The following is a 16,726-nucleotide window of genomic DNA, read 5'->3' on the forward strand; positions in this document are numbered from 1 at the left end:
TACTATCTTTCATTGTGTTCAAAACACCAATTTTATATTCCGTAATTAACATACAACTGTTTTACCATTATACTGAGGCATTGTATACTATATTTCATTGTGTTCGAAACACCAATCCTTGTATACCATAATTAACATACAACTGTTTTATCGTCATACTTAGGCATTGTATACTATCTTTCATTTTGTTTGAAACACCAATCCTTGTATACCGTAATTAACATATTACTGTTTTACCATTATACTGAGGCATTGTATACCATCTTTCATTGTGTTTGAAACACCAATCCCTGTATACCATAATTAACATATTACTGTTTTACCGTTATACTGAGGCACTCTATACTATCTTTCATTCTGTTTGAAACACGAATCCTTGTATACAGTAATTAACATACAACTTTTTACCTTTATACTGAGGCATTGTATACTATCTTTCATTGTGTTTGAAACACCAATCCTTGTATACCGTAATTAACATATTACTGTTTTACCATTATACTGAGTTATTGTACACTATCTTTCATTGTGTTCGAAACACCAATCCTTGTATACAGTAATTAACATACAACTGTTTTACCTTTATACTGAGGCATTGTATACTATATTTCATTGTGTTCAAAACACTAATCCTTGTATACCGTAATTAACATACAACTGTTTTACCATTATACTATGGCATTGTATAGTATCTTTCATTGTGCTCGAAACACCAATTATATATACAGTAATTAACATACAACTGTTTTACCATTATACTGAGGCATTGTATACTATATTTCGTGTTCGAAACACCAATCCTTGTATACCGTAATTAATATACAACTGTTTTACCGTTATACTGAGGCATTGTATACTATCTTTCATTGTGTTCAAAACACCAATTTTATATACCGTAATTAACATACAACTGTTTTACCATTACACTGAGGCATTGTATACTATATTTCATTGTGTTTAAAACATCAATCCTTGTATTCCGTAATTAACATATTACTGCTTTACCATTATACTGAGACATTGTATACCATCTTTCATTGTGTTCGAAACACCAATCCTTGTATACCATAATTAACATATTACTGCTTTACCATTATACTGAGGCATTGTATACAATCTTTCATTGTGTTCGAAACACCAATCCTTGTATACCATAATTAACATATTACTACTTTACCATTATACTGAGGCATTGTATACTGTCTTTCATTGTGTTCGAAACACCAATCCTTGTATACCGTAATTAACACAAAACTGTTTTACCTTTATGCTGAGGCATTGTAAACTATCTTTCATTGTGTTAAAAACACCAATCCTTGTATACCATAATTAATATATTACTGTTTTACCATTACACTGAGGCACTGTTTACTATCTTTCATTGTATTTGAAACACCAATCCTTGTATACAGTAATTAACACACAACTGCTTTCCCTTTACACTGAGGCATTGTATACTATCTTTCATTGTGTTCGAAACACCAATCCTTGTATACCGTATTTAACATACAACTGTTTTACAGTTATACTGAGGCATTGTATACTATATTTCATTGTGTTCAAAACACCAATCATTGTATACCGTAATTAACATACGACTTTTACCTTTATACTGAGGCAATCTTTCATTGTGTTCGAAACACCAATCCTTGTATACCGTAATTAACATACAACTGTTTTACAGTTATACTGAGGCATTGTATACTATATTTCATTGTGTTCAAAACACCAATCATTGTATACCGTAATTAACATACGACTTTTACCTTTATACTGAGGCAATCTTTCATTGTGTTCGAAACACCAATCCTTGTATACCGTAATTAACATACAACTGTTTTACAGTTATACTGAGGCATTGTATACTATCTTTCATTGTGTTCGAAACACCAATCCTTGTATACCGTAATTAACATACAACTGTTTTACCGTTAGACTGAGACATTGTATACTATTGTGTTTGAAACACCAATCCTTGCATATCGTAATTAACATATTACTGTTTTACCGTTATACTAAGTTATTGTACACTATCTTTCATTGTGTTCGAAACACCAATCCTTGTATACAGTAAACATACAACTGTTTTACCTTTATACTGAGGCATTGTACAGTATCTTTCATTGTGTCCAAAACCACAATCCTTATATACCGTAATTAACATACAACTGTTTTACTGTTATACTGAGGCATTGTATACTACCTTTCATTGTGTTCAAAACACCAATCTTTATATATCGTAATTAACATATAACTGTTTTACCTTTATACTGAGGCATTGTATACTATCTTTCATTGTGTTCGAAACGCTAATCATTTTATACCGTAATTAACATACAACTGTTTTACTGTTATACTGAGGCATTGTATACTATCTTTCATTGTGTTTGCACTAAGTACTTAGTGCTCATCTTATGCTTGTCCTGTTAAGCCGAGGTCATGCACAAACAAGGGCAACAGCCCAGCAGCTTACCCAGGTCAACAAACAGTAAATAAACAATGAATATTCTACATATTCGCAAGTAAAAAAAGTACCAGAAACACAAGGTGTAGAGACCTGAATTTTGTCTGCAACTTAAACAGAACATGCTGGAGAGAGAGAGATGCGTCCCAGAGACTGCCCCTCCTATGCAGCAGGCTTTTTATTCATGTGAAGCTGAGTTTGTGTAATTCCCAGAGAATCTCCTATATATTCGCAAGTAAAAAAGTACCAGAAACACAAGGTGTAGAGACCTGAATTTTGTCTGCAACTTAAACAGAACATGCTGGAGAGAGAGAGGTGTCCCAGAGACTGCCCCTCCTATAGAGCAGGCTTTCTACTCATGTGAAGCTGAGTTTGTGTATTACCCAGTTTAAGTACAATTTAGACAAGTGGATGGGGAATATGACATTTACACAGGGCCTGGCACCAATGTCCATTATGGACCGAGGTAGCTTGTAAATGCATGACCCTGAATGTCCTAGTTGGATGCAGGACATCATTGTTCTTTCAGAAAAATTGGCTAGGCTTAGAAAGGCCCCCTGGGTCATTAGCCTAGTAACAGTCTATGAACATGTCTCAATGATTTATAACTGTACGTCTCTCAACAAGCACAATAATCAATATGTATGATTATTTCAATAGTTAATACTCATTTTATTCTTTTTTCTGCAGCAGTATCTATATAGCTTTGTAAAACTTTCTTAAAAAGTTACTTTTGAATGATGTTACACAATCATTGCTTCTTCATCTTTAATCATTTCTTGTGGCTCAGTGCTTCCTAACTACTTGTATGCTGTAAAAATTGCAAGTTTTGGTACATTAGCCTTGCACATTACTGTACCTTTCAGCATACAAACTCAGCCCCAAGTATATCAGCACAAATCACAAAGTGCATATGTTCTGTATTAAAGATCATGCATCTGTGCATGCCTAATTTCCTTATATTTTGTGAACCTTTTCATATTTGACTGCCTTACGCTACCATAACAAACTTTTCCACTTTCAGTTTCCGTAACCATTCATTTTTCAGAACTTGATCAAGCTCTGGTTACTTTTGTGGCTATGCATATTTGACACTACATCTGTGACATTTTCAGTGTCTATTTTTCTAAAATCAGTGTTTATACCTTTTCTTGGACTTTATGTTGCTTCCTTTGTCTACTTCTGTTTTTATTTCCTTATTGACTTCCTTCTGAAATACTTAATGCTAACCTGAAAATGAATGCCATTATTATATTTTTCTTTCTGCTTCAATACATTTACTATATTTAGATCTCAGGATGTCAGAAGAGTGTGTGCGCATTTATGCCCAGTCCAAAAACTGTAGACTTCTACATATAATCAGTTTTTGAGGAAACCTATACCTCCCCCAAACCACAATGCCCAGTCTTTCCATATACTCACATCGGCTGATCAATGCAAACAGTCACCTTGTGTTTTTCTTCCCAACTCAAATAGCATTTCCTGCAGCTAGTTGATCATGGCAAAGAAATATGATACAACAGGAAGGACAAGATTATTTTATAGCCCGAACAATGACCTTGGATGACAGCACATTTTTCAATACTAGCTTCAGTTTACTGAAGTGTTCCCTACTGTTTATTTACTTTTTGTTCATATGTGTTGCTTATTTTTTTAGATTACACGATATTTACTTGTTACATTTTTTCCAGGTTTTCACTATCTTCATCCATAAAAGAGTACCAAGATCAAGTCCTGAAGATATCACCTTAGCTCTTCGATCCAGGAGAACTCTTTTAATCTCCTGTCAGCAGGAGGAATAAGACACTTTCCAGAAATTTTTGCAAAAAGTTTATTCAAGCCAGATATGTTAGGTAGTGGACAAGCTTTCTTGTTCTTTCTATTTTCATAAGGCTGATTTTTATGTTTTCATGACGCATGTTTCACACATTTATTGAAATGAATTATTGTTCTTAAATCAGGTGAATCTTCTGATGACTTATTAGATTACTTTTCTGTCTAAAACATTTACTGCACTCCTTGCATTTAAATGGCTTCTCCCCTGTGTGGATGGCATGGTGGCGCATCAAATTACTGCTACATGAAAAACTTTTACTGCATTCAGTGCACTTATATGGCTTTGCCCCTGTGTGAATGGCCTGGTGGCGCACCAGATGGCTACGACACACAAAACATTTACTGCATTCTGTGCACTTATAAGGTCTCTCCCCTGTGTGCTTGGCTTGGTGCCGTTTCAGGTTTGTATGCTGTGTAAAACACTCTCCACATTCAAGGCATTTATATGGTTTCTCCCCAGTGTGAATTCGTTGATGAGTTCTAAGTGTAAACTGCAGTGTAAAACTCTTACTACATTCAGTACACTTATATGGTTTTTCGCCTGTGTGAGTCTTCTGGTGATATACTAAATTGCTTCTATGAGTATAACACTTGCTGCATTCGTCACATTTATAAGGTTTCTTGCCGGTGTGAATAATTTTATGAAGTATTAAATTAGAGTTGTGTGTAAAACATTTATTGCATTCAGTACACTGAAACTGTTTCTCTGAGTGAGTGGTCTGATGATAGACTAATCCTGTTCTACTAGCAAAACACTTATTGCATTTAGTACATTGATAACGATTCTCTCCAGTGTGAATGGCCTGATGGTATGCTAGTCCCCCTCTACTAGTGAAACACTTACTGCATACAGTACATTGATACCGATTCTGCCCTGTGGGAGTGGCCTGAGGACCTACTAAGCCTCCGTGATTGGTAAGACCCTTATCACATTCAGTACATTTATTTATTTTTTCACCACTGTGAACATCCTGCTGACGTCCTAGGCTTTGTTGGGTTGTAAAAGACTTATTACACTCAGTACATTTATATAGTTTCTCACCAGAGTGTAACAGCTGATGGCTTAATAATTGACTTTGGCTGTTAAAACACTTACTGCATTCATCACATTTATACGTTTTGTTCCCAGTGTGTGTTACTAGACTTTTCTGAGCAGTAAGACGTTTAGCACATTCCAAGCGCTTACTCCATTTATTTCCTGAGTGAAGCAGCGGTACAGAAAGGACAGGAAGTCTGTCAGAGCCCTTCACAGACCGAGTACAATGTTGTAGATTCTCTGTTGGATGATGTAACTGAGGGGTTCCATTGTCACACTCAGAATTTTTGCTGCAGTTAGGAGCTGATGGAAGCTGTTGCACTGGAGGGAGATGAAGCTTGTTGGAGCCCTTCACAGGATGTACACACTGTTGCAGGTTCTCTGACGGATGATGTAATGGAGGTGTCCCAAGTAATGGCTGCTTACTGGAACTCACACTGTATTCGGCGTTTCTGATACCTAAAACAAAGTACTTATTAGTATCTTATTACAATAAAAAAGCAAACATTTCACACTTTTACTACAGCAGCATGCAGTGTTAAAGCAGTTTACATATTTGTTGGACTGCTTTTGCTGTTGTTATTAACAGAGTTATTAAAGTAAATCTAAACAACTTAAACTCTTCATTTATCAGAAAGTATCTCACTAAGTAGGTGGCTAGCATTTGGCACAAAGAATTAAGGGCCTGGTGTGTTAATAAGCTGCTTCCAGTGGTCAAAGATAAAGTCGTTCATTCATCATTTGGCTGTGTGATTCTGAGCAAGTCAATTAACAAAAACACTGCTTTGGGGCAACTAGAAAATTGGCCTAGGCTCTTCAATAATTTCTTGAACAGCATGCCTGCTAGCTACCTATGAATCTATGAGCCAATAACAAGTGCAGAAGAAATAGCACATTAATCAAACATAGCCTTATTAGACAAAGGAAAAAAATATATATATTGGGCCCATGGAGTTGTAATATATATACAAGTTAGGAGGGGTGAAGAGGTTTGAACCCCTGAAAAAATTTTTTTCTGTTTTTATTGCCCTTTTTTGAGTTATGCTGCGTTGGATGAAGTGTATTTAGACCAGCTGTGTTTGATCATTTGTATTTACATATTTTGTATTTTAGATCAAATGACATACCCCTACATACACAAATTTTAGGGATAGTGGGGGCAACCATATGCATAAGTAGGATGAAAGTTGGGATTACATTTGTTCCACTAATATATTGGCTAGAGCCCTTGGATCAGTGTATAACATTGGTACAGATGAGCTCAGTGCATTGTTTGACAATATTCCTTAATTTTCCTAACCCGATCCAAATATAATGGGTACAAACAAATCACCCTGATGGTCCACTGACAAATAAAAATCCAAAATAACAGGGGAAAAGCTTATTAGAGTACACAGCAGATAAAAAAAAAAAAAAAAAAAAAGTCAAGGAAAATATCAGGAGTTTGAGTAAAAATGTAAAAAGCATTATTAGATCTAGTAAGACAGCCTATGAAAAAGAAGTTATGTACTTACCATAATATGTTCCATGTTGGTAGTCCATCTCACCCTTCATTTTTATATATGGGTTCGGAGCTCGGACGATTTTCAAGCTCGAAGACTTCTGGTTGGCTCGTGGCTAAGCAGGTATCCCATGGTGCACCAGTGCAATCCCAAGATCTTGTTTGCTGCTCGCTAGAAACAGAAAGGAAAGCCTGAAACAACAAACCAATGCTAAAGGGTTGTCAACCAAGAAATTTAAAGTATTACCTCCAGATCTTCCAGGATGGGGGCAGGAGGGCGGGTTGGTAAAAATGATGGGTGAGATGGACTACAAACATGGAACGTTATGGTGAGTACATAACTTCTTTATGATAGGTAGTCCAATCTCACCTTCATTTTTACATATGGGACAGTGTCCCTAGCGCCTTATTCTTGGGTGGCTCATTGGAAAATACTCCTGAGTACCGTGGAGCCAAAGGATGCGCTACACCTAGAAGCCAAATCCAACTTATAATGAGCAATGAAGGTGTGAGGGGTAGCCCACAAAGCTGCTGCACAGATATGATCAATTGGTACCATGGCTTGAAAGGCTGCAGAGGTAGACAGAGACCTGGTAGAGTGAGCATTGATCCTGTGGGGTAAAGGTCTGCCCTCCAAACTGTAGATGAAAGCTATGCAACTAGAAATCCAGTTAGGCAATGTCACCTTAGAAACTGGTAAGCCCAATCTGGAATCAGAAAAGGAAACGAACAACTGGTCTGACTTCCGAAATTCTTTGGTCCATTGCAAATAAAAATGTAGCTGTCTGTGAACATCCAGCTGGTGGAAACGATATTCGGCTGCATTGCTATGATTGGGGAAGAAAACTGGAAGTTCAATGGACTGATTCAATGTGGCAGAAGAACAAACTTTGGGAACAAATGAAGGATTGGTATGTAAAGAAACACTGTCTTTATGAAAGGCTAAATAAGGTGGCTTAATAGACAGGGCTTGTAGCTCAGAAACACGTCTGGCTGATGTAATAGCTACTAAAAACACAGTCTTCCAAGACAAATATTTTAAGGAAGATGAATGAGACAGTTCAAAGGGAGGAGATGTTAGCTTGGACAACACAAAATTTAAGTCCCAAGAAGCCACAGGTTCTTGTAATGGTGGTCTCAGTAAAGTGGCTCCTCTCAAGAAAGTCTTGCATAGCTTATGAGACATAAGGTTGACATTTGGAGACCCTAAATAAAAATGCGAGATTGCCGCCAATTGTACTTTGATGGTGGCCACAGCAGATCCCTGCTGAAAAAGCTCTGAAAGGAATTCCAGAATCACAGGAATGGGAGAGGTGTAAGGATCCAGTTTCATTTTCTGTGCCCAAATAGAGAACTTTTTCTATTTACTGTCATACAGCCTTCTGGTTGAGGGTTTATGCGAGGATAAAAGAATATGGGACACTGTTGATGAAACATCATGAAGCCCGACTAGAGATGGAACTGGAGCAGCCAAGCTGTCAATTTGAGGGTGTGGAGAGAGGGGTGTAGCGAACCCAACATGTGGGTCAATAGATCTGTAACTGGGTCCAGAATCCAAGGATCATCCAGGAGTAGAGGCTCGAGGAAGGGGAACCAGACCTGACTAGGCCAGTAAGGAATAATGAGTATCAACTTGCTTCCCAGTCGGTTGGCTTTCTGTATCACTTTGGGGATAAGAATGGAGGAAAAGCATATAGAATTCCCGTGGGCCAATCGTGGACCAGAGAGTCTCTGGGTGTTTCCCCCGGAGGGGGAATTAGGGACAAATAACTGCTGCACTTGGCATTGAATGGACTGGCAAGAAGATCGCAACAAGGTTGTCCCCATTTTCGGAAAATCTGTTCCACTTATTTCCCGTTTCAGAGACCATTCGTGAGGCAGTAAGATTGCCTGGCTCAGCTTGTCAGCTATCACGTTGCTTGTCCCCGAAATGTGCATTGCCACCAGAAAGTGCCTGGAAGAAATCGCCAATTCCCAAACTCGCATGGCCTCTTGACAGAGTGAGGAAGATCTGGTACCATCCTGTTTGTTGATATACCACACAACCAACATGTTTTCCAATTGTATCGTAATTGTCCCTGGAGGAAGAAGGTCCTGAAGTGCTTGCAACGCCAGAAGCACCGCTCTCATCTCCAGAACACTGATATGCAGATGAGCCTTGTGTTCTTGCCATGTGCCATGGACAGTCTTGCCAAGATAATGCCCCCCCCCCCACCCGACCTGGGAGGCATCTGTGGTCACAGTGGCAACGGGTTGGGCAGGCACAAAGGGAGCTCCCGTGAACAAGTTGTTGGGGGCTATCCACCAATGAAGGTCCATTTTGCATGATTCCATCAGCAGAATAGGGTGACTCAGCAGTAGATACTGGAATGACCACTGGGAGAACAGGAGCCATTGAAGGATTCTTATGTGCAACCTGGCTAAAGGTATTAACAGAATGGTTGAGGCCATCGTTCCAAGAAGTTGAAGAATCCATTTTGCTTTGACTTTCCGAAGTGGAAGAAGACACTGAACTTGTGAGATGAGGTTTTGTGCTCTTTCGGCGGGAAGACGAACTGTCATACCCACTGTGTCTACCTATGCGCCTATAAAAATCACAGATTGCGAGGGCAGTAATGCAGATTTTTCCCAGTTTATGGAGATCCCTAGTTGAACACAAAGCTGAATGGTGGCATCCCTGTTTTGGAGGAGTAGATGCCTGGTGGGAGCAGTCAGGAGCCAGTCGTCCAAATACAGAAACACCTGGAATCCCCGACATCTCATTTGAGCTGTCACTACTGCCATGCATTTGGTGAACACCCTGGGGGCTGTGGTGAGACCACAGGGCAGAGCACAAAACTAATAATGGCTGGCTCCCAGCTGGAAGTGCAGATACCTCCTTGATACCTTGTCCATTTTTATATGGTAGTAGGCATCTTGGAGATCCAGAGAGCACATCCAATAGTCTTTCCCTAACAACGGGAGTATCAACTGTAGTGCGACAATCTGAAACCTGTCCTTTTTCATGGATTCGTTTAATCTGCTGAGGTCCAATATTGGCCTCCAGTCTCTGATTCATTTTGGGACTAAAAAAAACCTGGAGTAAGTTCTGGATCCTGTATGGTCTGCTGGGACAGGCTGGATGACTCTTTTTGAGAGCAACTTGTTGATCTACACAGTTGCCTGATTCCTGTGATCAGGTGGAACATCCGGGATCTTTTTGGGAACAAATGGTGGAAGGGAAAAGGGTATGATATAGCCTCTGGTAACAACCCTTTGTACCCACTTGTCTTGGGTTATATTTAGCCAGGCTTCTGAATACAAAGAGATGCGACCCCCGACTGGCCCCAGAGTAACGCAGTCGGGCCCCACATCAGGAGCTCTGATAAGGCCGCCCTCGAAAGGAATCATGGCCTTGCTGGTATTGCGGACCACCCCTGCCTCTAGGGCAATGTCTACCATTTCCTCCTCCTCTGCCTCTGAAGGAGGATTCACTGTGTGTGTCCGGAAAGGCCCTCTGGGACTTTTTGAACCACATTTTACCTCCCCTTTGACCTTTGGGGTATGGTCGAGAGGGGATAGTAAAATGGACTCCCACGGCAGAGAGAGTCTTTCCTTCCTGCTCACACCGAGTGAGTGTTTCTTTTACCTTGGGCCCAGACAAGGAGGAACCATCAAATGGGGCGTTGGTGAAGGTGGACTTAAAAGGCTCTGCAAAGTTACACAAGTGGATCCAGGAGTGGCGCCTAAGGGCAAACTCCTGAGCCCACTGCTTTGCTCACTCCATCAGCCGCATGGGAGATAAGCCGCATGGATAACTACCGAATTTAGGGTGGACAACTGAGCAGAGATCCTATCAGGGACTCCCACAGGACAAGCACCCTGTATGGAATCTCCTAAATCCTTGAGGCGATCCCTCTCCAACCTCATGAAATGGGTAAGATAGTTCAGAGATCAAAGTGTGAAAGTTGCTGAACTAAATACACGCTTCCCAAATCTGTCCATCTGTTGAGACTCCTTGTTTGGTGGATGAACAGAGGAAGAAGTCTCTGCCAACTCCTTCCTCGTGGCTGCCGCCACCACCATGGCATCTTCAGGAATGCCCTTAGACAAGAATTCTGTTCCAGGAGGGGCAGACAGGAACTTATTTGGTCTTCTAGGAACTGGCTCCACGGCATCAGGAGTATCCCACACCTTCCGACTAACCAGATCCATTAGCTCGTCGAAAGGTGGGAGACACCCAAGAGGCAGAGGGTTGAGACCCGAAAGCCTTCAGGTACACCAACTCCTCATCAGAAGGGTTGACAGTGGGCCAGTCGCACCTCTGCTTAAGGATCTCTACAATGTCCACAAAGGAGACATCATCAGAGGATGACTTGGGGGACCCCTCTCACTCCTCGAGGTCAGTGTCCGATGTCAGAGACTCATCCTGGGAGTCAATATGCTTCCTCTTGCATACTCTCTTCTGAGGGAGCTCCTGGAAAGGACCTTCTGGGGAGGCCCCGGAAGAGTGGGGGCCATCAGCCAGTGGCTCCTGAGGCTGCAGGTCTCTGCTGTCTCCGGAGAGAGTAGGGACTGAGACTGAAGTGGGAGCCCTGGGGGGAAGAGTGCTTATACCACTGGCAGGGGCTGTAGATTGTGACCGCACACTCCTCATCACCTCAAAAGCAAACCTCTCTGGCTCCTAAGAGAGTCCCCACTCTGAAAAGACAAAGGACGGTGCCGGAGCCCGAGCCATCAGCTCAGAGATAGATGCAGGGTCCGAGCTCACCCTGGTCGGAAGCACCGAGAGGAAGGCTCAGAAGCGACGAAGATCGATTCAAACCCTCCCCATCGGCGCTGACAGAAGAGCTTCAGTCCCGGGACACGACGGATGGAGCTGAGTGTGTCTGAGCCGAACTCGGCTCCAATGCAACAGCAAGGGAAGCCAAAACCGAGTGGCTCCGGAGCCAACAAAAATTTAGGCAGAGCAGACGACTTGAGGAGTCTCAGTACTACCCTCTCCACATCTTCTTCTGAAAGACTCCTGGAAGATCTGGAAGATATTGGGGATCTTGACCTAGCAGGCACTGGAGATTTGATCAGCAAGGAGACCGGTAGGGACTCTACAGCCTAGCTCCGAGCAGAAGAGTCAACTATTTCCAAAGGTTCAGCAGTTGGCACCGAAGCACCTGTGACAGACTCTGAAACCATGGTGCTCTCCTTCAGCTCCGAAGACTGAGGGGTCAAGGAGGCAGGTTTTGTTAATTGGAAGGCGGCTCTGAAACACCAGCCAGTGCCAGAGAAGGCCTTTTTGAACCTTTTGATTTTGAGTCAGATCTTGACTTTGAAGACTTAGATGAAGAAGCCGACGAACCAGATAAGGCTTCCTCGAAGGTTTGCTTCAGAAGACCCCTGAGTATCAGTTTGTTCTTTCTCTTCTGCAACACTCTAGGAGAGAAAGCATGGCAGAACAAACATGATTACTGCAAATGGATGGCTCCCAAGCAGTAGACACAGCTACTGTGGCCATCCGTCAAAGGCATTTTCTGGGAGCACTTCATACATTTTTTGAACCCAGAGAGTTTGTGCTCCTTGCTATCCTTAAACATTTCAAACACACAAGCAAACCGGAGGAGAAAAGAGAAAGAGAATAACTGAGGACTAGGTCCTCGAACTAAAACAGGCCTAGCCCTGCAGAAGAATTACACGAGGACTAGGTCCTCTAAGTTAAACGGGCCTAGTCTTATGAAAGAACTGGGTCTTTTAGTCAAACAGACCACGTATACACACACACACACACACACACACACACACACATTCAATAAAGCAGGAAAAATTTGCAACTGCAATAGTGATTATGACTTTAACAGATCCCCGCCAAAGACCACCAGTTAACAATAACCGATTAACTGTAAATTAATCAATAGGAGCCCCTATTGAACAAGAACAGCGAAACCACCAAAACTAATGATCTAGGCAGTAAAATGCAACTGCGCCTAACTACTGGTACACAGGATACTCCTACTAAGGTCACACAAGATGACAAGAAAATGAAGGTAAAGCCCTATATATATACTTTCCAGTAGATAACAGTAAAATGGTGAAACCGCCAAAACTAACGATCTAGGCAAAAAAGCGCAACTGCGCCTAACTACTGGTACACAGGGTACTACTACTAAGGTCACACAAGACCCCAAGACAATTAAGGTAAAGCCCTATATATATATATATATATATATATATATATATATATATATATATATATATATATATATATATATATATATATATATATACTTTCAGTAAATATGCAAAAAACCACTAGTTAATGAAACAATGCCAAAGACTAAACCAGAGCCAAGAGAAGCACATCCGAACTCGTCGACGTGGCAAACGAGATCTGGGGATTGCACTGGTGCACCATGGGATACCTGCTTAGCCACAAGCCAACTAGAAGTCTTCGAACTTGAAAATCGGATGAGTCGGAGCAGAGGATCGTCTCCGAACCCATATGTAAAAATGAAGGTGAGACTGGACTACCTAACATCTTAATTTAGCATTCGAAGCCCAAGACAATTACAAACTCTATTTTAGGAAACCAGAAAACAGCACTTAGCAATGTACAAAATTCAAATTAAACTAAAACCTGGTGGACATTACCAATACAATCGCAAATACATTTAGTGCAAATTGCTCTCCAGAGATGACTATCCAAAGCCCTTCAGTCCCCAAAATCACTAAAGAATAGGTACTGAAAGCGGTACCCAACAAGAACACTTTCTATGACACCAGATAATGTTCTGGGCTGTTTTATGAACAGTACAAAACATACCCTGGCAGAACCACTCCATAAACTATTTAAACTTAAACTACAGACCAAGTCTCAGACGTACCACACAGCACAGTTTAAGCAACTCTCCAAGGGTGGTCCCACTATGGACTCTGGAAATTAAAGAATTATCAGTCTGACTAGTCTCATTTGCAAGGCTATATAAACTTCATAAAAACAGTAACACAGAAGCTGTTAACTATAGTCACACTGTAGAGATGGCTTACCTTGATATAATCAAAGCATTTGAGACCATTCCCACATGCTAGAATAATTAGTAAACAAAGTGTACTACAAATGTAGCCCTACATGGTAAGATGGCTAGAAGAAGGAACCCCACATGGTGTGGGTGGTGATGCAGCATCAGAGTGCCATGGAAGGCTCAGTACATTTGGTATTTACTTCTCTGACCTACAGACCAAGAACCAGGACCTCTTGATAACCAAGTTTGCAGAAGATTTCGAACTGTAAGTCATTGTCAAATTCCCTTCTGATGCAGACATTCTTCGGCAAGATTGTAAATATACAAACACCTAGTACACTGAAAAGGGGCTTAAATAAAAAATTATTGCATCTGGTAGACGATCTTCCATTACCCCACCCCGCAGGTTCCAGCATAGACTATACCCAGCTTCAAATATATCCGTAATTAGAGACCTAGGAATTGGGGTTAAGGATACCCTTTCCTTTGGTCACCATACAGCAACAGTTGTCAGGAAGTCCGACTTGACACAGTTAATCACCAAAAGAATATTATTCAGCGCTAAAGAAGTTACTGCTGTCTTATTTCTAACACTGGTAAGGTCACTTATAAAACACAATGCCCACTTTGGTATGTACCTCACCAAACATATCAAACAGATGTTAAGGCCCCAGAGGTTTCCAACAAGTATCATCACAGGCTGAAACTCCTTAAACTACTAGAAAAGACTAGAACCACTGTCCTACTTCTTAGCACAATCAATAACGGAATGACCGAGGATATCAGTCACCCCCCCAAAAAAAAAAAAAACACAAGGGATCTAACCTGCTTCAGCAGATCAATAACACAAGGTGGAGAGTCAGAATGATTACTCCTTGTTTTCTCCACCTCTGCACATCAAGCAGTGTGGTGTATTATCTTCCTTCAAACAGGACTTGGATAACTGCATAGGTATTCATAAATTTGCCAAGGGTTACCTGGCCTAATGAATTGGAGTTACAGTCTAGGTTGGGAATTGGCAAATAGTAATGGCCACGAGACCTAACTGCCTTGATCTTCCCATGACCTAATGAATGGTACTGCCATCGACTCGGTCATTCATTTTCTGGCAACCTGACAGCAGGTCTTTGACTATGTCTATGACCGAGGATATCAGTCACCCCCCCCAAAAAAAAAAAAACACAAGGGATCTAACCTGCTTCAGCAGATCAATAACACAAGGTGGAGAGTCAGAATGATTACTCCTTGTTTTCTCCACCTCTGCACATCAAGCAGTGTGGTGTATTATCTTCCTTCAAACAGGACTTGGATAACTGCATAGGTATTCATAAATTTGCCAAGGGTTACCTGGCCTAATGAATTGGAGTTACAGTCTAGGTTGGGAATTGGCAAATAGTAATGGCCACGAGACCTAACTGCCTTGATCTTCCCATGACCTAATGAATGGTACTGCCATCGACTCGGTCATTCATTTTCTGGCAACCTGACAGCAGGTCTTTGTACCATCTACTGAATCACCTTCTAGACGCACTGCTTTCTTGTTCTCTGCTACTATCACCACTTTGTTAGTCTCCTTGTTAGTCAGTCCTCCTTATCCTGGGCTCTATCTCCTCTTTTCCCTGCACTCTTCCTTTCTTTGGACAATTTCCTGGACTTCTGCATTCGCTACCAGCTTTCTTTTTGTACTTTATATTCATACCCAGTGGACTGCATAACTGTACTACATTCTTTACTCTTACTGGTTTGAGGTGTTGTAATTCTTCTTTGGCTACACCTATTCCGTCTGCTTCCTCGTGTGTTGGAGCACAGTGCGTTTCCTTGAGCTCCTGTGCTTTTGCTCCTGTCTAACTCCAGGTCTTCAGCTTCATCTCTGTTGATCTTACAGCCTTGTCTGACCCCTGCTTGCAGCTGATTATGGCCACTTTATCATGTAGAGACAACTGTTTCACTAGGAATGACAATGCAAACTCTGATTTTACCTTAGTACCTTCCCGTATTAGGATGAAGTCTACCCTAGTTGCATGTTGACCATGTTTGTGTGAGATCCTATGACATACTCTCTTCCCAAACTGTTTTGGCCATATTTAAGCCATTTGTTAAAGTGAAGTCCAGCCTCACCTTCATTAGTCCTGTTGGCTCAACCACTTGGACCCAGGCATTCATCATATCTTGTTCTGTCTGTCCTGATATGAGCATTCAGTTCTCCCACTATCAACATCAACTCATTCTGTCTCACTTTATCAAGGAGGGTCTGACAGTCTGCACATCCTTCCTGACTGCCATTTTCTCCTTGCCATTGCAGCCCTGTTATGGAGTGCAGAAAGAGCTCATGAAGACTGACATTGGAGTCTGACTGACATGAGTCAGTCACGGATTCAAATTACATCCAGTGTCTTTAGAAACCTCTCTCTCAACATGCATCCCACACCATTTCTAGTCTGTCCTCTCCCCTATTAGACTTGGACTTCATTGCACTGTCTCTCTGTCTTGTGGTTAAATAGGATATCCTGGCCTTTCCTTACTGTCGTCATGCACTTCCAAGCTGCAGCCTATCAGTGAACCTACAAGCAGTATTCAATCCTTATCTCAGCAGGTTAACTTATTGTACATCAGACCTTCACTCAACAGGGCAATCCCATGTAAACGCATGACAACTGGACTCTGGCTGAACAGTGGCTTACTAATCTAGCATGATGGCTTTATGGTGGCACATACTGACCAATAGGGGCAAATGGACCCCTTCCACCATTAGCAAAGGTTCCTGGCATAGGTCAGGGAAGGCCAAGTTCTCAACCTACTTATCACTGACAAATAACATGCCCCTTTTGTTAGCATAAGTTGACATGGCAAAATCACTATAGTAAAATGGCTAGCTCTGATGCAGCCTGTTGGCTGTA

At 41.3% G+C, this 16,726-nt stretch overlaps 1 protein-coding gene across 1 annotated transcript in view; it reads right to left on the reverse strand.

Annotated features, from left to right (window-relative positions):
- Nucleotides 1–3,635: 3,635 nt before the first annotated feature.
- The window catches only part of LOC122814467 (zinc finger protein 91-like), a 493,609-nt gene continuing 480,518 nt past the window's right edge, over nt 3,636–16,726 (reverse strand). Inside the window, exon 18 of the mRNA XM_044087047.1 lies at nt 3,636–5,795. Coding sequence (XP_043942982.1) covers nt 4,417–5,795 — 1,379 coding nt within the window. The 3' untranslated portion in view covers nt 3,636–4,416. The remainder of the gene's footprint in view (nt 5,796–16,726) is intronic.

This window comes from Protopterus annectens, chromosome 10.part0, assembly GCF_019279795.1.
Source record: "Protopterus annectens isolate FY-2018-M chromosome 10.part0, PAN1.0, whole genome shotgun sequence".
Classification (NCBI taxonomy): Eukaryota; Metazoa; Chordata; order Ceratodontiformes; family Protopteridae; genus Protopterus; species Protopterus annectens.